Source organism: Crotalus tigris, unplaced genomic scaffold, assembly GCF_016545835.1.
Source record: "Crotalus tigris isolate CLP2741 ecotype Arizona unplaced genomic scaffold, ASM1654583v1 scf7180000024386.1433019, whole genome shotgun sequence".
In the NCBI taxonomy this organism is placed as follows: domain Eukaryota; kingdom Metazoa; phylum Chordata; class Lepidosauria; order Squamata; family Viperidae; genus Crotalus; species Crotalus tigris.
The window spans coordinates 37,138-63,348 of NW_024100556.1; the positions used below are offsets into that span (position 1 = coordinate 37,138).

The 26,211-nt window shown below is 37.8% G+C and overlaps 1 protein-coding gene and 1 long non-coding RNA gene across 4 annotated transcripts in view; one reads left to right on the plus strand and one right to left on the minus strand.

Moving 5' to 3' along the window:
* LOC120301559 (sushi, von Willebrand factor type A, EGF and pentraxin domain-containing protein 1-like) overlaps positions 1-26,058 on the plus strand; it is a 39,611-nt gene extending 13,553 nt beyond the window's left edge. For 2 of the 3 annotated variants that reach the window (XM_039328964.1, XM_039328965.1), the window contains 11 exons: positions 263-418; positions 1,852-1,915; positions 3,001-3,174; positions 3,291-3,464; positions 3,720-3,893; positions 8,049-8,225; positions 9,348-9,518; positions 13,978-14,073; positions 17,092-17,187; positions 19,745-19,838; positions 21,855-26,058. In XM_039328964.1, the coding sequence (XP_039184898.1) occupies positions 263-418; positions 1,852-1,915; positions 3,001-3,174; positions 3,291-3,464; positions 3,720-3,893; positions 8,049-8,225; positions 9,348-9,518; positions 13,978-14,073; positions 17,092-17,187; positions 19,745-19,838; positions 21,855-21,885 (1,407 nt within the window). In that variant the 3' untranslated portion in view covers positions 21,886-26,058. Of the gene's footprint in view, positions 1-262; positions 419-1,851; positions 1,916-3,000; positions 3,175-3,290; positions 3,465-3,719; positions 3,894-8,048; positions 8,226-9,347; positions 9,519-13,977; positions 14,074-17,091; positions 17,188-19,744; positions 19,839-21,854 lie in introns of those variants that run through there. The other variant, XM_039328967.1, reaches the window with a different exon arrangement.
* LOC120301560 lies at positions 1,374-7,535 on the minus strand. The gene is made up of 3 exons (XR_005554945.1): positions 5,633-7,535; positions 2,995-3,214; positions 1,374-1,868 (listed from the first exon to the last, which is right to left on the minus strand). It is a non-coding gene; the product is annotated as an uncharacterized LOC120301560 (long non-coding RNA).
* Positions 26,059-26,211: the final 153 nt, after the last annotated feature.

Consider the following 26,211-nt stretch of genomic DNA (forward strand, 5'->3'; position numbering starts at 1 on the left):
TTGTACAAGCTGAGGTACTTAATGCTTCCATCTTCTATTTTCTCCTCAGCACTTTAGAAATTATATTGAGCTAAGAGAGTATAATTGGGCCAAAATTAGCCAGCTGGTTTTCATGCCTATGGGAGAATAGAACTTGCAATCTTATGGTTTTTAGTCCAGCATTGTAATCTCTTTGCTAATCAGGCTCTTTTATATATAATTAACTTGTTTGTAATTATTTTCATTGGTTAACAAAGCCAAAGATATTTTTCCCTTCTTTCAGCATAATGGGACCTGGCTACCATTATTTTCAAATGAGATCTGCGCTCCAGTCTCCTGTGGAAAACCTGAAACTCCAAAATATGGGATTGTGATTGGCAACCAATACAATTACAAAGATACTGTTCTTTATAAATGCAACTTGGGTTATGAATTAGAGGTAAGTCTATGGAATATTTTCTATAGTCTGCTCCTTTGTGTATCATCCATGCAATATCACGTTAGTTTTAGATCAGAAAAAAGTTAATTCATAAACCTTTTCGCTACAATTGTTTTTTGTTGGGACAGCTTCTTCCATTCCTGGGTAGAAAAATCTGAAAATAAAATACAAATTTGCTACAGGAGTATGAAGGGTGCATTTAGGCTTTACTTGCTGCTTGTCTCACTAAAGAAAAAGATCAAGTCATGTTAAAAAAAATTAAATGCAAAAATTGAGATGCTGTGCACTGCATTAACAGTCAACATGAATGCATCTCCTTCAGGGGAACAGTGTTTAAAATGCCCAGGCATTGCTTGCTCATGTTCAGAAGTTGAGGGAAAGAGAGACAAAATAAAGTGTTTAGCCTTGATCATAAAATATAGGAGTAAGGTGTTTCCAGATTTTGGTCATTCCTTAATTTTCATGGATTTGTTTTATTAAATAAAATCATAGTGCATCCCAAAGGGAGCAAAATAGAGATTATGTGACTAGTAAACACAGGATTCATGGATGCTAGTCAGGGAAGGATCCATTTTTTAACCAAAAAAGCAACAACCTAGTGTTACTTTCCTATTGCATACTTGTCTGAATGGTGTTAAGTGAGTATTATTGCATAGAAATCTACCAATTAATTAATTCTGCCAAATTTGCATGAAGGCTTTTAGTATTAGCAGTGGTGGTATCAAATTCTTAGCATTTAAACATTTACTTCTAAAAATTAAAACATGTTGTTTAAAAATAGTGTACTAAAAATAGGAAAGATTTGCATTTCATTTGGAAATTTGTCACATATGCCTGTGGTCATCCAGCCCTTTTTTCAATAAAAGAAATTAAGAAAATACCATAGGAAGAATGAAGATCAGGTTTATTTTTTTTTAAAAAAAAAATGTATTTCTCACATACAAATGAGATTCCATAATTTATTGCAATGTTTTCCTCACATTTTTATCCAAGGACCTACAAAGTGGTGACTCGTATCAAGGGAAAAAAGAGTAATAAAATTATTGTTGCAGTATGGTGGGTTTTTTTAAAAAAAACAAAAACAAAAGTAATATAGCAATGGAGTAGGGACATTGTTTTCTGAAAATGAAAAATCCTGCCCCCAATGCTTCAATAAAATAACAAAGGTTTAGCTTGTATATTCTTTAAATCTGCTTTTTATTTATTATGATGGATTCAGGAGAGAAAAGATCAAGCCTTGTAGAAGCCCAAGTTACTGCTATATAATACCTAAGAGAAAAATGGACATTCTGTTATCAAATATTAGCTTCTTGTCTTTATTAAATCATGCAGAATGTAAAGCAAAGGCATATCTGTTTTTTTAAAGATTGTGAGAGTATGACAATATGATGGATATATCATGGTGTTTTCTGAACCATTCTCTTGTTTGATAGGGTGATGCAGAACATACCTGTCAAGGAGATAAATTATGGAGTGGAGTAACACCAGTATGTAAAAGTAAGCAATGCATTCATTTATTTCCCCTCAGGCTTAGCTTGAATGTGATTTAAAGAAAGATAGAAAGACATTCTGTATTTGCTGATTTTGCCTGCAGAAGCTGAACAGTGTTTAACAATATTTAAAATATCACTTATTTATATGAGAATAATGTTGTAATAATAATGCTAGATAGATAAAAATGCCCAATCCAGTCTAAACATCTGGCTCACTGTGCAATGAACTCTAATAATAATAATAATGAAAGAGAAAGAATTGGAGATAAATCACAAAATACAAAGACCTGCAAATAGAAGTGGCAAAGTTTTTGCCTGTGGCAAATAGCACTTAGACTTATATACTGCTTCATAGTGCTTTACAACCTTCTCTAAGAGGTTTACAGAGTCAGCATATTGGCCTTCATCAATCTGGGTCCTTGTTTTACCAACCTCGGAAGGATGGAAGGCTGAGTCAACCTTGAACAGGTCAGGATCGAACTCCAGACTGTGGGCAGAGTTTGCCTGCAATATTGCACTCTAACCACTGCGCCATTAGGAAAGCAAAATTAGCACCAATAGGTACTATTGAACAAAGGGGGTACATTTGGAACTCACTATATTGAGTTTGATATACCTATTGAATCCACTATATAGATTGCTTATGATTTTAGTAATTACAGGTAGTCCTCACTTAACAACTGCCCCGTTCAAATTTACAATAGCATCGACAAATTTGATTGAGATTAGTGTACCTCACAACCATTATCTGTTCATGATGATCACAGTGATCTGTGCTCGTGTGATTGCCGTTTGCAGGCTTCATAGCTAGCTTCCAATTAGCAGAATCAATGGAGAAAATGGCAGTGAAACTCTAAGTTGAGGTTACGTCTTGCTTAATGAATTGGAATGATTCACTTAACAACCAAATGGGAAGTAATATTGTGAGTCCATCGCAGCCACATAGTATCACTTAGCAGTAGAATTGCAGGTCTCAATTATGTTTGTTAAGCGAGGACTACAGTACTTGTAGACATCTGCAAACCCTTTCAAATGAATCTGTCACAGTCCCACTCTTGCCAGCAAAATAATCTATATGTTCACCTTCAGAAATATCCTGTGGTTCCCCCGAACCAATAGATAATGGATCTGTTGTTGGCAAAGACTTCTTACTTGGAGATGAAGTTTTCTACAGTTGTAATCGGGGATATGAGTTACAGGGGCCAACTCGAAGGATCTGTCATGTTAACAAGAAGTGGACGCCATTCGCTCCGACATGTGTGAGTAAGTAAAAGTCCATGCACATTGGCCAAAAAATCATGTCCTAAGCATACAGCCAAAGAAGAAATAGAATAAGTAATAAATTTCAGAAGTAAGGATTCTTTTTTTTTTTTTTTTAGGCATAAGATGTGAAGCCCCTCCAACAGTAGCAAATGCCTTTTCCATAGCCACAGACAATATGTACAGAAGTAATATATCTTTTGTATGCAATTTCGGGTATCACTTACATGGACCTGAGGACATCACCTGCTTGGCCAATGGATCCTGGAGTCAACCCCTTCCAACATGTGAAGGTGATTATGGGGTTTTGTTTGTGGGGCTTGTTGCTCTTCTAGATTTGTTGTGTCTGGAATCTATTCTAAGCCAATTTGCTCAATATAGTACCCCAATCCTTATACATGTTGTAATGCTCTAGCATTCCATTTCAAAAGTAATTGTAGGTCTTTGAACCCTTTTTAACAATGTAGATTCATCCAGAAAATTCTCTGATTATTATTAAGTGATTGAACAGAGAAGAGATATCTTAACTATCATACCCCACTTTTTAGAAACCAGATGTGAAGATCCAGAATTGATTGAGAATGGAAATGTCGTCTCTGAAAATAATACAGTTGGTAGCAGAACTGCATATTACTGCAATAGGGATTATAGTTTGGAAGGTGAACCTATTGCAGAATGCACAGAAGCCGGAGCATGGAGCCACCCAACACCCTTATGCAAACGTATGTTACTTTTTAATAATAGACAGTAATCTTTACTTTAAAACTGAGTTCTGGATATTGTTTTTCCTCAAAATGTTCAAAATAATGAGATAGAACTGTTTAAATTTAACAAGTTGAGAAACTAGCTTCTGGAATATATATTTCATTATAACCATTATTCTTTTTTATTGAAGTTTTTAATAATTATACAGGTAGTCCTTGAATTAAAACAGTAATGGATCATCACATGACCTTGATTCGGCTTTTGTATTGCCATTTTGGTAATCTCAGAATTATTCTCTTCCACGCCTCCAAACTCTATTATGTTCAGATAAAAGATTTTAAGTTTTTTTTTCTCATAATCTTCTAAAAGTTTATCTGTTTAAACTTTTATCTGTATCCTTCCTGAAATATAATTTATTAACATCTCAGTCCAGTTATCAACAACTCTTTTAAGATAAGAAAATGTTATAGCTGGCTTAGGCATTTTTAACTCTTTTCTATCTAATGCTTTATCTCCCTCTAGTGTCCATTTGCAACCTTCATCAAACCTCAGTTCCATGGATTTAGTTCAAATGGAGTCATTTCCCACTAAGTATATTATTTGTATATTATACAAATCTTACAGCAAAAATAATTAATGTTCCAAGTCTCGTCTCCCAATCCATTTAAAACTTTCTTAAATCAAAATCCTAAGTTGGTTCCCTCCTTGATTAGTTTCCAAAAATGGGTGGAAACTAATCAAATAGAGAACCAATCTAGAACTAAGGAGAAATTTCCTGACAGAACATTTAATGAAATGACTTGTCTCCAGAAGTTGCGGTACTCCACCAGTGGAGGTTTTTAGGAAGAGACTAGACAGCCATTTTTCTGAAATGGTATGTTTCCTACTTGAGCAGGGGGTTGGACTAGAGCAGGGGTCCCCAAGCCCAGGGCATGACCTGCTACCGGGCTGCAGCCCATTGGGAACTGGGCTGCACAAGTGGTGGGTGAGTTTATGAAGCTTCATTTGCACATGCGCAGAATTACACTGAGCGCACAAACCCATCACCGCCCCCACTGCTACCGTGCACCGCCACTAGTCCATGAAGCAAAAAGGTTGGGGACCACTGGATTAGATGACTTCCAAGGTCCCTTTCTGCCAATTATATATTATTTTAAATTATTAAGTCTTTGTTTAAAATTTCTTAAACCCAAAGAACATAAAATTCACCAGGTGTCATATTAAGCTCACTGTTTAAAGGTCTCTAATATCCATAAACAGATTACACTGAACATTTCCAAATGTGATTAAAAATGTTGTTGACTGGCCTCATGTCCTTAAAGACTCCAGTGCTCTGACAACGATGTCAACTCCCTGGTGTTCAATCCCACAGGAGACCATAAAACAATGGTCTCCATGCAAGGAACTGCCATTCAGAGCAATTGTAGGAAATTTACCATTCTGTCCTCCTCCAGAGAGTATCTAAGGATCGGTCTACTCATCAGTCACAGCAGTTATCATCTCCGCTTGTTCAAGGAGATGTCTTCAGTCACCAAGATTCACAGCGGAAGTTGTAATATAACTATCAATTCTTTACAAGACTATCACTTGTAAAGGAATTATCATTTCTGTTTCTGTAGAAGGCCATACTGATTGGCCATAGAATAATTGTCTACAGTGTACATCTATTTAAAATTTTCAACCATATTTCTGTAATATTTATTTCATCTTTGAAAGTGTTTTCTATATAACATTTGCTATAAATATCTTACTTCACCTCAAGATGGCAGCAAAGATACACTGAGCCAGATTGTACAACCAAGCAAGCCATGATGTAATTTTTATCCTGTAAGACACATAACAACATTTCAACATTTAAAAACAATATTAGGAGGGGAAAAGGAAATAATTTTTACCCAATATTTCTAATCAAAAATTGAGCCTTTGAGGTCTGTTCAGAAACCTCAGATGTGTGGATGCAGGCATCCAATCACATTTGTGATTTTGGTAGCATACAAACATCCAAAAGGCAAAGCAACACCATTAAAAAAAACAAAACCTCCTTTAAATAATCATTTAAAAGATCTGGGTAAAAAATGTTTGAACTCCATTTGTAAACTAAAACAATTTTTCATTTAGAACAACAGGAACATAATCTCACTGATATAGTTTAAAAAAAAAAAAAAACCTCAGGCGCTCTTCTCTGTGATCAAACACCATTTGAATTGCTGGAATTAAATATCAAGCCCAGAACAGTTTACGGTCTCTAAATATTTGAAAAAAAATATATATCAACTTGCCTGTATGTTTTGATTATCTTTGGACTTTTTTTCTGGTGCTTCTGCCTTATGTACGACAAGTAATAAAATTATTGTGGAGTTTTTCAGTGCTTTTATTCCATTTATGGAATCCCTCCTCCAGTTAATTAAATGGCTTGAATTGTATGGGGTCATAATTTTCAAGGACTTTCAGTGGTCAACAATAGTGTTTAAAAATCCAATAAGTATAGAGCAGTAAGAATCTGAAAATGCCTTCCCTCCAAATATTTTTCAAGAAAGCCCCATTTTAACTAACTCCTGGAAAGAAAAGAAATAAGAATATAGCAAAGAAAAAGGCAAAATATATAAATATATATATTCTCCTTCATCATAACAAATATAAACAATTTTAGTACAATATCAACTTCTCTTAAAATATAGCCAATGATCTCATCCTATCATATCCCATATCGTATCTATAAACAAATCCACAAAGCCTCATCATTTTAGTCCTGATGTCAGCAAAATTCCATAAAATGTTAACAGAAATAACAGCATATCTATTTTGACCTTGATCAAGTAAAATAAGTTTATATTCCTTCCTTTTACTTCTAACAATCTTGATCTTTAGACCTGTCAAATAAAGTGCTAGAACTTAATTTCTTTTCCATTTTTTTTTGTTTCTTCTCACAAAATTCTTAAAAGTTTTAATAAACCTGTTTTCTAAACACAGTATTAAAAAAGTATCCAGGTCAGTCTCTTGGTGTGTTATTTGTATATCCCTTTTAATTAAGAGATCAGCCCATTTCTTTTATATGTCCAGTGTAACATCTGTCTCCATGTCATTTTTGCAGCCTATCATTTTTAAATCCACTTTTAGATCAATCTCAATTATGTCTACTAAAACGTGTTCTTCTTCCATAGCATCTTTTACACATAGTTTTTCTGTAGAGGCATAAACTCTTAAAACTAACTTATGGAACCATTGTTCAAAAACATTTTAACATTCTTCAGTATGTCCAATGTTAAAATAGTTGCTTCATTCTGTATTCATAAGTCAAGTTTGAATGTTCTTCTTTAATTGTAATTTTTAGTTGTTTATAGTTTTTTCTAAGGTCCATTTTTTAGTCTTGTCTTACTTTGTGTTTTATAAAAGAATTAAAAAAGAACATGTTCTCACAGGAAGGATTATTTATAATGAATTACAGAACCTTGTTTCAAATTTATCAGGAACCCTAATCCCTTTTTTAACTTTCTAAATTCAAAGTTATAATCGCTTTTAATTAAAGTTTTTGCTTGGAAGAAGGATACAGGGCGAAGCAGGTGGTTAATCATGCTATCCATTACCAGCTAGTATTGCCTGCAAGGTAATGGCTGCATTGGCAGTGATGTCTATGACTGGCAGCACCTGAAATGAAAAGAGAGTATTTATTGCACTGTTTCCTGCCCTACTCCCCCAGCAGAATAATAAAACAGTAAAAGGTGCATCCATGTACATTGTGCAATTCTTTAATGGGGGAAGCAGCAGAAAACCTTTAATGCACACTTCCTAATAATTAACAGCAGAATTCCAGGCAGGATTATCTCAAGGTTTTTCCTTTGTGTCCCCTTCAAGACACTTTTCTCTGGAAACATAAAAAGGACCATATTTTCCATCACATGATAAAAAGTAGCAGAACGAATCTTCAATAGAAAAACAATAAAGAAGCAAATGGTTAACATATTTTTTTTCTATTCTGGTAATAGCTGATGGAAGTTTACAGTTTTTTTTTCTGATAAGGAAAGGCAGGGAAAAAAATTGTGTACAATGAATAATGAGTAAATTTCTCAGAAGTAAGGGAAGGAATGGAAATTTGTAAGTAAATAAGGACAATCAAAATGTACTTTGGTAATCTTTTAAAATCTATCTTTTCCCCCTTTCTTTGCTTTAAACAGCAAATCCGTGCCCTGTACCTATTATAATCCCAGAAAATGCCATCCTCTCAGAAACAACGTTTTATGTTGGGCAAAAGGTATATATCAAATGCAGAGACGGCTATCGACTTCAGGGACAATCTGTGATTAGTTGTAATCCTGATGAGGTCTGGACTTCAACTAGATCTAAGTGTGAGAGTAAGTAGTTAATGAAAAACAGCTTTCATTTTGATTTTTTTGTTTAAAATCTTTTTTTTTTTTTTGTCATCTGACTCTTCAGGAAAGCTATGAAACAAAACTAAGAAATATAGATTTCGCAAGTGGACACATATTCATTCCGACATATTCAAATGCAACTTTCATACATGACAAGGTACTAAATTACTAAATAAATTCAAGAAAAGGCTGGGCAGCCATCAGTTGGAGATACCTTAAAATGGACAGCCTTTAGGCTAACAAGAAAAATCCTTGAGGACAAGAGGGCAATCCTTCAGCTAGAATTGCTCAAACATATCAGATGTCATTGCTGCTGCTGTAATCTTTCCTCACAAATTCTTGGCATGAAACAGTTAATACAACTATTCATCTTTTTTCTGGTTGTGGGATTTTTTCTCCCCTTTCTTGGAGCTGAATGGTATATATTAAAGGAGATAATAAAATCTTCCCTTGCTCCAATATACCAGCCGATATTACAGAAGATTACAGATAGCCATGCTTATATATCTAGATCAGACATGTCAAACACAAGGCCCAGGGGCCGGATGCGGCCCGCGAAGTGGTTTCATGTGGCCCGCGAAGCCATCCTAGAAACAGTGAGGGAACGGCCTCCGCTGCCTTGGTCCTGGCTCAGACCAGCCGGGAGCCAGTGTACAATTTTGTAGTGGCCATCTTGGCACTTGCCCCAGTAGACCATGCCTTGGTACTTGCCCCGGTCCCACCCCTTTCTGCCAGAGACCCTCAGGTCTGTCCCACTCCTGCCCAGACCCCCATAGGCACCCTTGATGCGAATGATGTAGAACTTACCATGCCCACCCAGTAGGCCACACTCACTCCATCCACGTCCACCCAGTAGGCTGTACCCACTCTGGCCACACCCACCCAGCTCCCCCCCAGGGCAACCGCAATGTTGATGCGGCCCTCAGTGAAATTGAGTTTAACACCCCTGATCTAGATGTTGGAATCTATCTGCAGCTTTCTGGAATTCAGAGAGATTGCCAAAGTTCAGCTTTGTAATTATTTATTGTCTCTAACCCTGTGATGCACTATGTCAGGTTGTAAGGCAGCTTACCATTACAAATTCTCTGTTGCCATTTTATTCAGGGATCTCCTGTGGGCCACCTGCTCATGTAGAACATGCTTTGATACGTGGAACATTTTATCAATATGGAGATATGGTGACCTATTCATGCTACAGTGGATACATGCTAGAGGGCTCCCTTCGAAGTGTCTGTTTAGAGAACGGAACCTGGACAGGACCACCAGCTTGCAAAGGTAAATTTGCAGTTTCAACAACTATGCAAGGGCAGTTTTCCTTATAAGAGCTACTGAGCTAATAGTATCCTCCAAAGACCATTTTCCAGAAATTTGCCAAAGTTGGCATTCAGGGTGAAATAAACAGCACATAACACTATGTATTTATTTATTTTTTTTTTTTGATGTCCTGAACCATAATGAGCCATCTGCCAGGAAATAACTTATTTTGAACTCGTGTGTATGTTTATGTGTTTCTATTCTTTCAAAACATATCTGTATTATTGTGTGCCATTATTATTGTTAGTTATTCTTAAGGGAACGTCAAAACCTATTAAAGAAAAATTAGACAAACAGACAGACAGTAGAGAGAGTGATAGACAGACAGGCAGACAGATTAAATGTGTGCTCTGGATTAAAACTCTGTTTACATACCAACATCTCATTAAGCACAACCCCCAATTTGACAGGGCACTAATGTGCTAGTATATTGCTCCACTTCTGCTTTCTATAATTAGTTGAGAGTAACAACACACAGCAAGATGAAGCCACTTGCAATCTTCAGATAGATATTATAAGGAAGAGCTTATAATATAATATAAAATCTTATAATATATAAAAGTTTGAAACATCTGACAATTCTGACCCAGTTTTATATTAAGACATTTTGGGGAACTGCCATAATATCCCTATTTCTTGTTGTCACAAATGTTTTGCATTTAGGAGCCCTTTTCTAAACTGAGCTTTGTTTTCCAAATCTGTACCTTTCCTTTGCTTCCTGTTTTGAATATTGGTTGGTATTCTACTTCTGCTCCTAAGGAATTATAGATTCAGGGCAAAGAGATGCAACGTTCCTTTTTAGCAGCTAAAGAGACAACTTAAATAGAAGACTAACAAATGCATTGCAATATGAATTTTGTGAACTGAACCCCCTTCATAAGATACACTTAAGCTTTTAATTTTTTATCCCTAATAAATGTTTAGACTTTAATATGCTACAAGATTCACAGTTGTGTTTGATATAATAAACAGAACCAGCAGCCAGGGATTTAGCAGACTGCTAGCTGTGACTTTGAGTCTACAGCTGGTCACAGTCTTCATCCCTTGTTGCAGAACTGTCCCTTCCCAATTTTTTCAGCCAGAAAGTAAGCAGTTTGCAATGGTGGCAAATATCTTTAGCTCTGGTGTAGGATGAGGGTGAAGGTTTTTTTCTCTGAGCTTGTGGGTTGGTTTCTGAACATTTCGTTACCAGGCTAGGTAACACCTTCAGCAGAGTTTAGGGGATGTCAGTGTTCTTCTGTTTAAGCAGTTTGTTTGCAGGTGTCTTTTCTGACCCAAAGAAAGGGAAATGTGTCAATCACTGCTTGTCTTCCAACAGTGGGTTTTCTACCCCATAACTATGACTGCCTACAGCAGCGGTTCTCAACGTTTGTGTGACGGCGACCCCCATCACACAAACGTTATGCGCGGTGCAGCGCGCATGGGGGCGCCCCCCCAGGGGGGAGAAAATGGCGGATCGCCGCATTTGGTGACCCCCGAAAAATGGTCGATCGACCCCAAATGGGGTCGCGACCCATCGGTTGAGAACCGCTGGCCTACAGCATTCTGTACTTACTAATGCTGGGCACACCTCAAAGATGTTTCAGAGGAAGTGTTTAGACATCACAAGAGCCCAATAGTTACCTGCTTTCTTTACAGCATAATTACATTTTCAAGCGGTATGTATGAGCTTAAAAAAAGACACTGCTGCTTTTAAGAAGTCTACTCTGAACGCAAATCTTAAAATAACAGCATCTTTTTTCCAGAACCCTGAAAAGGCAACCCTGGGTTGCGTTAATGAATAATAGAGAAAAACTGATCATGTGAGGTCCAAGCAATTCGGGAAGTAGGTATAGTCCATATTTAGCACCCAGGTTTCAGTTTTATTACAGAAAGAAGAAATATTCTTACTTTTTGTTTTCAGAAAATGTTGGTAGATTTCAAATTGGTAGACCAAACAGTTTGTGGCAAAACAACCTAGGGCAGGAGGAGGAATGCAAACGACAATATGCTAGGGCAGTATTGTCCTACAAGTATTGTGATTTACATACTCATATCAAATATCAGGATAAAAAATAAGAATAGTATTTGCATAATAGTATGACTATATGGAGGTCATTCTGACCTCATCCTGGTGTGCTGCGCTTGCCACTGTCCACAGTCTGTACAATTTCCTCTTGGATGAAAAACGTTCCATTGAATTTAAAATCAATAGGACTTAGTTTCCAAATAATATTGAATATGTAATTAATCTATTCCCAAATAGAATAGGATTACACAGTGACAACAGTAATATAAATATGCAGTCTTTATATTGTCACAACACTCCATTTGTGAAGTCTTCAAGTGTCTTATGGATTATTTATCACTAGCAAACACCACATAATGAGCAAAAGAAGATTATATTTAAATAATAACTATTTGTATTCATTCTCATCTTCCTATCTCAAAGCGGGTGACAGAAAAGGGTAGAAGTAGCAGAAATGGCCTATATTTTCCCGATTGATGTTATAATGGACTTCTCCTCACTCATTTTTAAAAGTGTGTTATAAATAATGTAGGCTTATTGACTAACAAAAGACTTCCAGCATTTTGCTTTGAAGGACCTACATCAGAGGCAGCATGAAAGCAGATCATGTAAATCTTTAGTATGAGCAATATTAGCAGATGTCCTGAGTTTGCGAAACTAATACGCTTTCAACCAATTACAGATATATCATTAAAGAGTATTATATAATTATAAGCATAGATTTTGTTTTTAAGCCTTGTAATCCAGAACTGTTTCTCAGTAAACAGTGTACCAGATTCAGGCTTCTGTTCATCCTATTATAGAATTTGCCCAGTAGACCCACAATTAGATATTTTCCACACAAACAATCACCTCCTTGGCTACGTGAGATAACATGGAGCCCAGATGACTCCCAGCTGGCAGAAAAGAGCTTGTGGGCAGCACAGGATGGGTGCAGAGATGCCTGTAAAAGGGTTACAGGTGCACGTTTATTACCAGAAGCATTTCTATTGTGGACAGGATATTTTGGGAGAAGGGCAAGGGGCAGTCAATTCCTTAGATTCCCACAAGTGGCTGTAATTTTTCCATATCCAGAATAATATAGACAATTTGGATGTAATTTTGTGGTGTAGTCAGGAATTAGGATCTGGCCAACCCTTATAGGCCACTTGAGGCTGCTACAGATATGGCCTCTCTGATCCTCTGGGGCCATTTTAGCTCAGGCTGCAGGAAACATTAGAACCATCTGCTCTCATAAAGCCAGGCTGATGCTTGTCAGTTCTTAATGTAATCTATCTATGTATCTTTCTTAGAGTTTTTTCAGTATAGTAAAAGTATACAAGACAAACAAAAAAAGAGATCAAAAATAACAGAAACAGAAAACAAGAAGGGGGGAAGGAAACAAAATTATGCCTTCCGCAGAGTAATTACCATCTTAATATTTTCCCCATCTTTGTCCCTTCTCAAATCCTAAAATCAACAACTGAATCTTTTTTTTTCCTTTTTTTAACAGAAAGGCCATTTAAGGTTTTCAGTCTTTTTTAAAAAAAATCTTTTTTCTCTGATCAAACTGATCAGCTTTGCAGTTTCTAATTTTATAATCCAACTTTGATTGCTTTTCCAATTATTTCATATAGTACAATAATCTTGCCTTACTTAACATATACAGGGCTTGGTGCTTTTTTTGAAGAAATAACCATCTATATTTCAAAAATAGCCCTGTGCTGCATAGAACAGAGTTCCCCAACCTTTCTGGCTTTGCGGACCAGACAGGGGACGGGAGGGGATGGTTCTCTGTGAGTGGCAGGTAAGTGCGTGGGCACAAACCTCCAAACCAAAACGCGCCTACACACACCTGTTGCTCAAGCAGGGATGCGTGTGTGCCACTTCAGCCCAGTTCCAAACGGCTCAAGGCCCAGTAGTTGGCCACAGCCCAGGGGTTGGGGACCTCTGGCATAGAAGATTGGTTTACACCATGGGTGTCAAACTTGCCACGTCACATGACGTGTCGCGATGTATAGCAACTTTTTTTGCATTGCTGGAGCTGGGGTGGGCACAGCCTCTGCACAATGCAACTGGCCCCCGGGCCGGCAGTTTGACATCCCTGGTTTACACTGAGAAATGAGAAATGACTGGTTAAAACTGCAAAAGTCCAGACAAAGAACTAGATAGTAGCAAAGAGACATAGTAAACTATTCTTTGCCACTGTCTAGTAACTGTCCAGATTTTTTCATTCCAAATCTGGTAGCCATAATCACATAGCTGAAGTAACATTAACTAAGGGATTTTTGCCTAGTAATTCTAATGTATTATATACCAGATGCTTTCCTTTTCATCAATAAATGTTTTCTTTCCTTATCAGCTTACTAATGTTTACTTTTCTGAGGAATCATTTTTGTTCTGTAATTTCCTGTTCTAACCTGCCCTTTCTAGCTGTTTGCCGGTTCCCATGTCAGAATGGTGGTGTTTGTGAGAGGCCAAATGTTTGTTCCTGTCTTGAGGGTTGGATGGGACGCCTCTGTGAAGAGCGTACGTATCTCCCATTTAACAATATTATATTTATTTTCATCATTGTTCTTTTGGGTGACATTTTTGCAGCTTCTTATAATTCTCAAATGTTAGGCTGAGGAAAGTTTTTAGGATTCTAGACCCTGGTTTTCCTTTAAAAATAGTCTAGACCAGGGGTAGGCAACCTTGGCTCTTTTCTGACTCGTGGACTTCAATTCCCAGAATTCCTGAGTCAGCTGACTCGGGAATTCTGAGAGTTGAAGTCCACGAATCAGAAAAGAGCCAAGGTTGCCTACCTCTGGTCTAGATAGATGCCATGCTAGTGGTGTGCCCAATTATTCAATAAAAGTTATTTTGGTCATTAAGACCAATAGAAGCTTGATTTTGCTTAGTACGTATATGATGAGATCGTTTTAAGACTTATAAATGTGCCTTTGATTGGAATGCCAACAATCTCAAGGAAGAATCAGTAATTATTAATTACTATTTTGTAGGTTTTCCAGCCTTAATCAGTTGCTCACTTTCATGCTATTTAGTGAGGAGAGGCAAATAAGAGAGAAAGGTACATTGCTTGGCCAATTCCCTTTGGTCTCATTATCACCTGTCATACATCTTCCATGTATTAAGGAAAATGGTGTGAAAATTATCTTTTCTCTACAAGTTTAGGTCATATACTTTGGCTGTGTTTGATTGTATTTTAAATCTTGAATATAATAGATGCATTTTGGACAAGTTGCATGAGTAGGAACACCTGAACAGGGATTCATAACTACAAAAACATGTGCTTCGCTATTTTGTTAGGAATTTTGTTTAGGAAAAGGAATAATACAGGTCTGTTTGAGAACTTCTGAAGAAACCTTACAGCTTTAAGCTAGATCAGTCTAGTAAAAACAAGCGGAAGAAGCTAAAGCAAGCCTCTTTCCTATTTTGGCTACAAATATTGCATGTAATAACTAAGAATCAAACTTGACTCTGAAGAATTTTTAATTTAGAGGCTTTTTAAGTGAAATACAGCCAATCCTGCTGGCATTCCTGCAACAGCCTGTTCAATTATCCTCTATTGAATGTCTATGGAAGATTATCAGTCATTCAGCAGTTGTCTCAAAGTTGCCCTTTCCAAAGGAAACTGGACTGTTTTTTTTTTCTTTGAGAAAGAAGAAGATTCACTTCTCATCCAAGAAGCTGTTATTCTGGGGCCACTGCTGAGTTTTACTCTACTGATGCGAAGCTAGGAATCTCTAAGATGCATGCAAAGCAAAAATGAAACAATTATAAGATCCAGGCACAGAGTTTAAGAAATGCTGCTGTGTAAATCTGTTTCACAATGGGGCATGAACTGTGCTAACATAACATATGCTGCTCCAGAAATATGCATATACACATTACCAGGCTGCAGATATCCAAAAGATCACTAAGTGGCCGCAGAGATATTGAAAAAAATCCTTCTTTACTATTTTCTATGGAGATTCTCAATCATCTAGATCATGGTTGCCAAAGGTACTTTTTCAAAAAGCAACTGGACTTTCTTTGTTTTTCCTTGAAGACATTTTGCTTCTGAGCCAAGAAGCTTCTTCAGTTCTGACCTCTTTACTATTGTTTGTGGTCATCAGAAATTTGATTTGGAGATTGTATGCAATATGGTAGTCCAAAACATACAGTCAAAAACATTCTTCCACCTCCTGCTATGACCATGTTCAACTGAAATAGACAATAACATAAAGATGGAAGGAGCATCTGCTTCACGTTATACTCATTTGTTAGTATTTTTATAGCCAGCTGAACTGATTATACACAAATGTAAGGGGGTTGAAAAATGTAAGCCTGAATTTACACTTCAGAGGGAGACCTGCTAGCATGCACTAAGAATTTCAGCTACAAAAGCAAAGGGAAATGACAGGTTCCTCATTGTTATTTATTTTTATTATTATCTTTAAGGGTTGTGTTAGTCATATATTAGAAATGCAGTATGTCATGTTGTCTTTTATCCAGAATAATGAAATGTCTTATTGGCAGAATTCACTAGAAGAAGGAAAATAGGGTGAACTTTAAGGAAAACATTATTTATATTAATAGACTTAACTTGAAACTCAAGGTTACTCATGTTAATTAGATATTGATTATACAAATTTTAAAACAGACTGCTTTCCAATCACTGTGGTCAGGAACCTCTCGGTAATCTAATTTTTAAAGCTTATATGTTCCAAAACGACAGCATATTGATGAGTAATCTGAAAATTTGTAGAACTTGATTGAAATGTTTATGAAAGTAATCATTGTGGTATAGAAAACCAGAGATTTATTTATAAACTTAGTATCTATTATAGCCAGGCTGTACTTTCTTTCTCACCCACACAAAAAACTCTAATTTATCATTTACAGAAGCAGGATGTGTTTTGACTTCCATTTTGAAGGGTGTTGCTTTAAAAATAGAATGAAGAAGAAATACGTTGTTAACAAACAGAAATCGGGGTATTATTCTAATAAAAAATGTGAAGATTTACGCTTTGAATACTGAGTTTCTGTGAATGTGATTTACTAAAAGAATACTTCATTGACTGAAATCAAAAAGCCTTTTTTCTTAATTTCTTTTTCTTTTGTGCCACTTGTACCTAAAATCTACTCTGGAATGATCAGAAATTTCAAGAATTCTATGTATGGCACACTAACAGTTACACCTTAATAATTAGAAGACAAGATTAGTCTGTTTGAAGTGCAAATTGTGAATGTTTTATATACTTAGAATGACGATAGAGGGAAGATTACAGTAAATGCTATGCATGATAAATATGAAAATTATTGTAGTATGTCAAAGACCAACAAATTTATTATATTTTACAATAAATAGATCAATTTTTAGGATGATAGGAGGCTCTTTATGATATTTTTAATGAAAACCAATATGGCTAAGCCTTTGGAAGGTGATTCGGGGGGGGGGCATAATTGTTCTAGTTTTGTGAGAAATAGAACCAGGGTTGTTTATTTGAATGAAACTTTTTTTCTTCTTCCCATTCCCACTCCCCCCCTTTTTTTTCTGTTCAGCCATCTGCATCCTGCATTGTCTGAATGGAGGTCAATGCGTGGCTCCTTATCAATGTGATTGCCCAACTGGATGGACTGGCTCACGCTGCCATCAGGGTAAGCACATTTAATTCAGAATTTCCTACAACCTCCCAATAGCACTTTAGTACAAAGCAGCTTAACCAGTGAGTTCTGAAAAAAAAAACCCAGCAAAAAGAACCAGTCAGTACAAATAGTCCTCATTTAGCGATGTTTGCAGTTACAATGATGGAGGAAAAAAAACCCTTTGTGAGCACTCCTCAATTTAAGACCTTTGCGAGCTTGTCAATCAAAGGAAAGCAGAAGTAAGATCAAAAATACAGCTGTAATTTCACCTAGCAACCATTCACTTAATGACCAAATTACTGGACCCAATTGAGATCTCTGAATGAGGACTACCTTTTTACCGTGTTTCCCCGAAAATAAGACCCGGTCTTATTATTATTATTATTATTTTGCCTCCAAAAGAGGCACCAGGTCTTATTTTCAGGAGGGTATCTTTTCCATGGTCTCACCTTGCGGCGGTGGCACTGACAGCCCTGCCCAACCAGCCCACTTCTTCTGCGGCTGAAGGAAATGCCTTTACAGCTGAGAATGGAGCTCCAGTCTGCATTTTGCCATCAGAGGCCTTCCGGAATGGCCTCTGCAGCTGAGAACCGAGCTACAGATTGCAGAGCTGCACAGCTGCAGAAGCATTTCCTTCGGCCACAGAAGAAGTGGGCCGGCGAGGCAGGTGTCGATTCATGAGAGGCCTAGCTGCAACGGTAAGCGGGTGCAAGGCGCGTGGGGCAGCTCCACCTCCCCCCATGGCCGCCCTAGCTTGATTTTTAGGCGTTCACCTCACCCCAAACCTAGGGCTTATTTTGGGGGTAGGGCTTATATTAGGCGCACCCCAAAAAATCAAGCTAGGGCTTATTTTCAGGGTAGGTTTTTACTTTTGGGGAAATACAGTATCTTTACATATCTGTTCTGGAAATGCGTGTCTTTGCTACCTTTGTATTTAGAAGTTGGAAGAAAGAATTATCATACATTGTTCTGGTTTTCAAGCATTACATGTTGTAAGGCAGGCGATTCTTTGAAATCAGTGGTTTAGGAGAAAGTTTTAAACCTTTCTCTTAATAAGCTCTCTGTACAAAATGTGATTATATTCACAAACCACTCACAGGGATATCTCCCTAGCCAAACAGGCCAAGCAACATACATTTTTCATGTAGGAGCTATTCAGAAATACTTTCAGTCCTAACTACCGTTTTTCCTCGAAAATAAGACCCAGTCTTATATATTTTTGCCTCCAAAAGAGGTCTTATTTTCGGAGGGTGTCTTACATTAGGACCACCACAGCCAGGTCTCCTACACCCAGACACCTGTCGTGATGCTGCTTGACTTCTGCAGCCGCTTGCTGCCACTTGCGTCTGGATGCCATGTGTGCATTGCGCCATTGCCGCTGCTTGCAGGATGCTGCATGGCGCTTTGGGCTGCTTCTGCTGCTCGCATGGCGCTTCGGGCTGCTGCTCATGCACCGCTTTAGGCCGCTTCTGCTGCTCGCACAGCAGAAAAGGCCTGAAGCACCTTGTGGCCCCCTGCCGCAAGCAGCAGAAGCAGTCCAAAGTGTGCAAGAAGCAGAAGCAGCCCAAAGCACTGTGCAGCTTCTTGCCGCTAGCAGCAGAAATGGCCCGAAGCACCATGTAGCATCCTGCCACAAGCAGCGGCATATGGCGTCCAGCCGCAATGCGCCATATGGCGTCCAGCCGCAAGTTGTGGCAAGCAGCTGCAGAAGTCAAACAGCAGCCTGACAGGTGTCGGGGTGTGGGAGGCCTGGCTGTGGTAGTCCTACGGGTGAGTGCTGGGCACGTAGGCTAGCTTCACCCCCCCTGGTCCCCCCTAGCTTGATTTTTTAGGGTGCACCTCACCTCAAAACGAGGTCTTAGTTTTGGGGTAGGGCTTATATTAGGCCCACCCCCTAAAATCAAGCTAGAGTTTACTATCGGGCTGAGTCTTACTTTCAGAAAACATGGTAGTTGGACAAAAAAAGGCACTTAATACTGTAGTACAAGGCTGTCATGTAGACACCATTTTACTGCATGTGTAACCTTTTCTATTTGTAAAGCCAAGTAATACTATCTGTCTGAAAAAATTCCATGTGTGCCCACAATATTTATTTTGCATTTGTATTTGAAAGAACATACGTGTTTTCACATTGTTTCTCCGAGATATTTGAAAGGCAAATACAAGGGATTTTAAAATGGAAAGTTATGAAGAATTAGAATCTTTAAAAAGTACGTAGCTAAGTTCAATTTCTGCAAAGGTAATTTTGTTCAGTAAAGACAGCATGACATCTTTTTCTATTTTTTTTAAACATCCTTCATATTCTTCAATCTTGATTTGCATATGAAAACATATCTGTACTCTGTTCATCTTGTATGTATATCTTCCTTCAAATGAATTGCTTAAATACTTTATGTACTGTACAGCATTTAGTAGTGCCTTTTGCTGTTTTGGCTCATTGGGTGAACACAAAGAGCTATGCTATTTCAGTATTAGTAGGTACTATAGTAATATATATATAGTATATAAAATTTGATCATACCCTAATTGTGCTAAAATGGTAATGTGTCTCTGTGATCTTTCAATGCAGCTGTTTGTCACTCTCCATGCTTAAATGGTGGGAAATGTATACGACCAAACCGATGCCATTGTACTTCACCATGGACTGGACACGACTGCTCTAGGTATACTTGCCATTTTCTTGTGAGATATTTAACCTACCAGGAATTTTTGTTAACTCACACATTTTTTTTTAGTGTCTTTCAATCAGTCTTGCAGGTTAGCTTGCAATTTCCCACTTGAGCGTTATCCCAGAATAGTACAGGAGAGGACAGAACAGAACAGAATAGAACAGAGTTGGAAGGGACTTTGGAGATCATCTAGTCCAACCCCCTGCTCAGGCAGAAAACCCTATACCATTTCAGACAAACAGTTGTCCAGTCTTTTTTTTTAAACTTCCAGTGTTGGAGCATTCACAACTTCTGGAGGCAAGTTGTTCCACTGATTAATTGTTAGTTAGTTAGCAGTAAAACATACAGGAGACCTGACTGTTTATAAAGTTATGGCTATCAGCTCCAGACCATCTGTTGGCTTGAAGAAAGCCTTGAAACCAAGACAAAGAGTAGTCTAATTCAAAATATTTTCCTGAATTGTTGGTGGTAGCTTATTTCAACCCATGTTATTAATTCCAAACATTAGGCCGTGCTAGTCTCACTCCAATTTACATTTACAATTTACCCATGTTATTAATTAATTTACAATTTACCCACAATATTAATTCCAAAAATTAGGCCATGCTAGTCCCACACCAATTTAACTAAAGCCAGACCTCTGCTCCATTCAATATTCACTTTGAACAGAACATCTGTTGGAACTGATTAAGAATGTGCTGGGCTGCAGCTTGGTGGAAAGAGATTTTCCCTTAAAATAAGGAACTGTGTTCACAGCTCCTCTTTCTGTCTATGGACATCCTCAATCATCCAGGTCAGGGCTTTTCAACCTTTTCACCCATTGTACCACTTTTAGGATATGGCAATATCTGAGTACCACCAGTCGCCTAGCAAGGTGTCAAAAACTTGATGACAAAAAAAAGGAAAAAAGTGATAAAGTGCAGGTAGTCCTCGACTTACAACAGTTCGCTTAGTGACTGTTCAAAGTTAACAATGGCACTGAAAAAAGTGCCCCCCAAGGCAGAACCGAGCAAGACACCTGCCTGCCTGCCCGGCCACGCTCTTCCTCCTGTCTGAGGTTTTCATTGTTGTGAGCATTTCTGTTGAGGATTGGTACAAGGGTGGGGTGGGGGATGTTTGGTTTTTATTCCCTCTGCCTGCCTGGTGGCTGCAGCAGGTTTTGGTCACTACACATGACCCTGGGACTCTGTGACCGTCATAAATATGAATCAGTTGCCAAGCATCTGAATGTAAATCACAAGACCCTGGAGAGGCTGCAACATTCCAGCTGATCGGCGCTTCTTCTGGGCTCAGCAGAAGCGCCAGGATCAGTGCTGCTTTCCAGCTGATTGGTGCTTCTTCAGGGCTCAGCAGAAGCACCAGGATCAGCGCAGAGCTCCAGCTGGAGCCTGGCGCTGATCTTGGTGCTTCCACTGAGCCCTGACAGCCCCGAAGAAACGCCAATCAGCTGGAGCCTGGCGCTGATCCTGGCACTTCTGTTGAGCCCTGACAGCCCTGCAGCTCCAGCCATCTTTCACTTAGGCTTGTGCGGTGCTGCCACCAGTTCAGCTCGTTTCCCTCCCCCGCTACACTTTTCTAAGATGGTCGCGTACCACCTGCCAGGTGCCAATGTACCACAGGTGGTACCTGTACCACTGGTTGAAAAGCCCTGATCCAGATCATGATTATCCCAAAGGTGCTTTTCCAAAAGGCAACTGGACTTTCTTGGCTTTTTTCTTGAAAACGTTTTGCTTCTCATCCAAGAAGCTTCTTCAGTTCTGAAGAAATGAACTGATCTGAAAATTGAAGAAGCTTCTTGGATGAGAAGTAAAATGTTTTCAAGGAAAAAAACCAAGAAAGTCCAGTTGCCTTTTGGAAAAGCATGTTTGGGAGTTCCTATTTCGATTTGGGTTTCTTCACACAGGTTGTGATATACCGTATGCAGCCAACACAGATTTCTCTTTGTATTTCACAAACTGCCAAGAATAATGGACTCTTTTTTCTCCTTTTCTTTGCTGTCTACTAACCTAGGAAACGGAAATCTGGATTCCACCACTTTTAATTTAAGAGCAAAAGCTATGAAGAGTCTGATTCCAGTCCAATGGACTTTGGTACTACAGTCACTGTAAAATCAAATATAGTGGATTTTTTAAAAAAAAACTTTTGAATTTATTATTATTATTATTATATTTTTCTTAACCATTTAATTTTGAATGGAAGCATCTTTATGTTTTTTTTCTCTTGCAGAAAGATACATGCTAAAATGTTGCTGCTGTCAAACACACAAATGTACAAATTTTGTTCACTGAAAGAAAAAAACTTTACAGTCTTTCATATTATGGGTGCAAAACTCTAGTCTAAGTTGTGTTCCATCGCCAAAAAAGATGCTTGCATTGGGGATGAAACTTAATTTGATTCATATTTCCTTTTCCCCTGCCACCTCATGTAAGTGATGTAACATAAGTGAAAATGTAAGTGAATACATTAGACTAAGAACTATGATCAAATCTTCTTCTACTTGGTCTCTTCTCTGTTATTGGATCCACTATGGAAAGTAGTTCAGAAATAGAGAGAGGAAAGGTAAGACATGGAAAAGGGGAAAATTCAGTCTCTCCATCCTGATCTTTTTATATGCTAACATACCCGATACCTTTATAAGTAAATGAGATGAATAATAAATGATTACCCTGTTAGATCTGGTTTTGGTCTAAGATACCTCCTGCAAACCATTTGTCTATTTCATTATAGTAGTTGCAAGATGGACAATATTTAGTTACTGTTGTTTGATGGAACAAATTGGAATCTGAAGCTTACAGCAGGGATCCCCAACCTGTGGGCCCTGGCCCACTATCGGGCCCCGGCTGCTTGGCCACCGGGCCGTGTGAAGGGATGGCCAGTGTACCCACACTTGCGTTAGCACCTCCCCGAGCATCCCACTCATTACTAGCACCACCCCGCCCCAAGCCCCGCCCCAAGCATCCCGCCAGTTCCAATGCCGCCCCAACCCCAAGCGTCCCACCAGCGCTAGTGCTGCCCCGAGCATCCCACTGGTGCTTACAGCATTCCAAATGGTTTGAACTTGGTAAATAAGAATATTCTATTTTCAAAATAAATATATGAAGGCCAACAACCCCACCACTCATGCTAAGAAAATACTTCAGATATGTTTCCATGTCATGGAAAACTGTTGCTTAAAGGAGAGCTGCCAATACGGAATTATTTCAGATTTGATAGAAATAATAATAAATTAGAGGCACAATCCATGTTTTCTTCTATGTAGGCCAGTGAGTGGACTATCTGAAGGAAAAAGAATGGGGAAGGGAGGAGATATGTCAGTAGAGACTCAGCTGTCTATAAAATTGTGTTTCTGGCTGCTAAAATCAAGTTTACTGGTAAAGTACTTGTTATTTTATCATGGATACATATTTAAAATATATGTGGATTTGGTGAATGATTATCACTTACCAGTCATAGACAGACAAGGAGACCTGAACTCTTTGGTAGCAGAAGGAAACAACAGCCAATTGCTAGCCAGCAATCGGCCAATAGGAAGGCACCACATAAGCACATCTCACAGAACAGACCAAAGCATGTATTCCAGTAGAAAGAAGTTCCCTGATGATGGGTTCCAGCATGAGTCTGAAAGCTCGGAAGAGTAAATCTCTGGTCCTGGTGACCGATTCAGATTCAACTTTGCATCATTATCCTAGGACACATATATTTGCCTTCGTTTGTGATTACCACTTAGTTCAAAATAAGTAAAACGGTAGTTGTCTTTCCCATGAAAAAAAAAGTGAAAATCAGATTTTGTAATATTATTTGCCAGAATGCAACATTTGTCAAAACAGGACAAATAGCTTCCAATTTCCACTGAAATTAATAAGTAGTAGTTCTTTACCCTGGATTTAAAATATAAGAAGTTTTTAAAATAACATTCCTCAACATACTTATTTCTCAGGAAAAGAACTGCTGAGACCCAACTGAAAAGACAGCATGGTATTCTAGAGTAATACAAAAAGGCTGTGGTTAAGTACTGTAATAATTATATCCAGAGATATCCACCAGAATAATTTACTTGCTGATAAAGTGAAAAGTAGGAAGGAGAACTAATGTGTTTTGTCCTCTTAAGTAAATCCCTTACTTTCCTTACTGCATTACCTTCCTGTAAGACAGTACATTCATATTACAATGGATGCATCTATATTAGCCCTTTTTTCATAAATGGAACCTTATATTTTCAGAGCAATACTCTTTATCTTTCCCTGTTCAATTATAACTATTTTATTTTGGGCTTCAGATCAGGTTGAAAGTTACTCTTTCCATAAGCAAAAACTAAAGGGTGGACATAACATTAAATGTGTGTCTGGGAATAGCATGACTAATTTTTGGGGAGGAAGGTTTCCTAATAGGTTTGATAATGACAGTGTCTGAAATAATAGGTTTGAAAAAAGAATGTCTTTTTCCTCTCTTTTTTTTTCTCCCCTTGTATTGCATTATTTGCTTTCGTGCACTTACTCATTTATTTTTATTCAGCATAGAGGTCTCTTGCTGATAGACACAAGACACTCCGAATTTGCAATCCATCTCTTAAGGGTTGCATCAACATAATTTTTTCTTCACAACAGCGTGGAGGTGGTTTGCAATTGCCTTTGGGGATTTTGTTAGAGACTTGACATTTTTAGATGTTCTCCTATCCAAGTACTAGCCATGCCCAACTCTGCTTGGCTTAAAAACCCAGAGTATAACAACTAGCTACTACAGTACACAATGTAAAAAATAAATATGAACATTTTAAAGCAAAGATAACTAGCCTCCAGTGAAAGACATATGTCAAATGCTGTGGGGGTTTTGTGGTTTGAACGATAGGGAAATAGAAACAGCAGTTTGCACATAACTGAGTTTTGGGGAGCCACAATTCATACTTAAATTGTTCAGATTGCACATTTTTCTATTATTTTACAAATTTACAAACTGAAACATCTGCAGATCTTTACAGATAAAGAAAACGGGATTAATTCATATCTGTAGTATACCATATATATTTATAAATACTATCCCACCCCAGTATAATTTGTTTTGTGGAGTGGGGCTAGCCCAATGTGTAGATTCAACACTGTAATTCCACTTCCAAATTTCTTGGGGAAGCTGCATTACAGTATAGAAATGAATAATTGTAGCTTGTATGGTGACGCTATTTATCCGTTTTTTTCCTTTCTTGGGCATGCTTGCATATGTTTATAATTTTACATTCAAGTTCTTGCAAAGGATTTTTAGTCATTTAGAAGGAATAAGCAGACCTAACTTTTTTTTCTCCTAAGCATTTTCCAAATTAAAAGGAAAGGGGAAATTGAAATGATAGTTTTAACCAGAAAGCAAAACCTCTGAGAGACTGCAATTTGCTTGTTAGCAAAGCAGCAGTTAGTAAATAAACCCATCAATATTTTTTCTTATAAGAAATTGGGATGTTTTTTTTCCACTCATTCTAAGGGCATCTATTACTAAAACTGAAATACATTTTATCTTATTCAAGCTTTATTCAAGCTCTTCCAGAAAATATAGCAATAACATTTTCAGTAGCTAGATTACCTTCCTAATGAGCTTTAAGAGGTTTCCAATTCTACATTACTTTGTAATAAATGCAGTCCATTCTAGGAAATCCATTTCACCAGGCCTACTCCCAGGGGGCCAGATCCTGAGTTAACTATGTATAAGATTTCAGCTATAAGACAATCTTCATAAAATGGGGAAAGAGCTCTAAAATAAATTAATCATTACTGTGGTATCTTTTTCTTTGCAAGATTCCTTCTTTTCCTACTTATTCATACACAAGTGTGTATGAGTGGCTGTACTTTGAGCCAAAATATTTCTGTCTGGCAAATGATAGAAGATAATGTACAATAATGAAACCATATTGCTTATTTTCAGTACTAGCAGTTCACACATTTTTCAGTTTATTTGGATTAATATAGAAGGTGCAAAATCTGACCTAAAAAGATCCACCAGATGTAGCTCTGCTGGCAGGAAGTGTGATGCCTGAAAGGAAAAAGCCGGAGAGTCAAAATTAGGTTGTTATTCTTATTACATCCGTAGAAGAATCATCACTGCTTTTTTAAATTACGGTTTAAACACATAAAATATATTGTAATTTATGTTATCACTTGTCTTGTGTTTCAACAATTTCTATGTGATGCACTTTACATTGTAAATAAAGTTGCACCCCGTTTAGTACCTGTAATCTTATTTGTGTTTCTTCTTTGGGTAGCTACTTTCTGGTACTGGGATAAAAAGCTTATTTGGTAGCATGGGAAAAAGTCCTGAATCTTTCTAATCCTCCCTCTTAGCTGCGGCTGCTGTTAGAACTGAACAAAGCTTCACAGGAGTGCTTTGA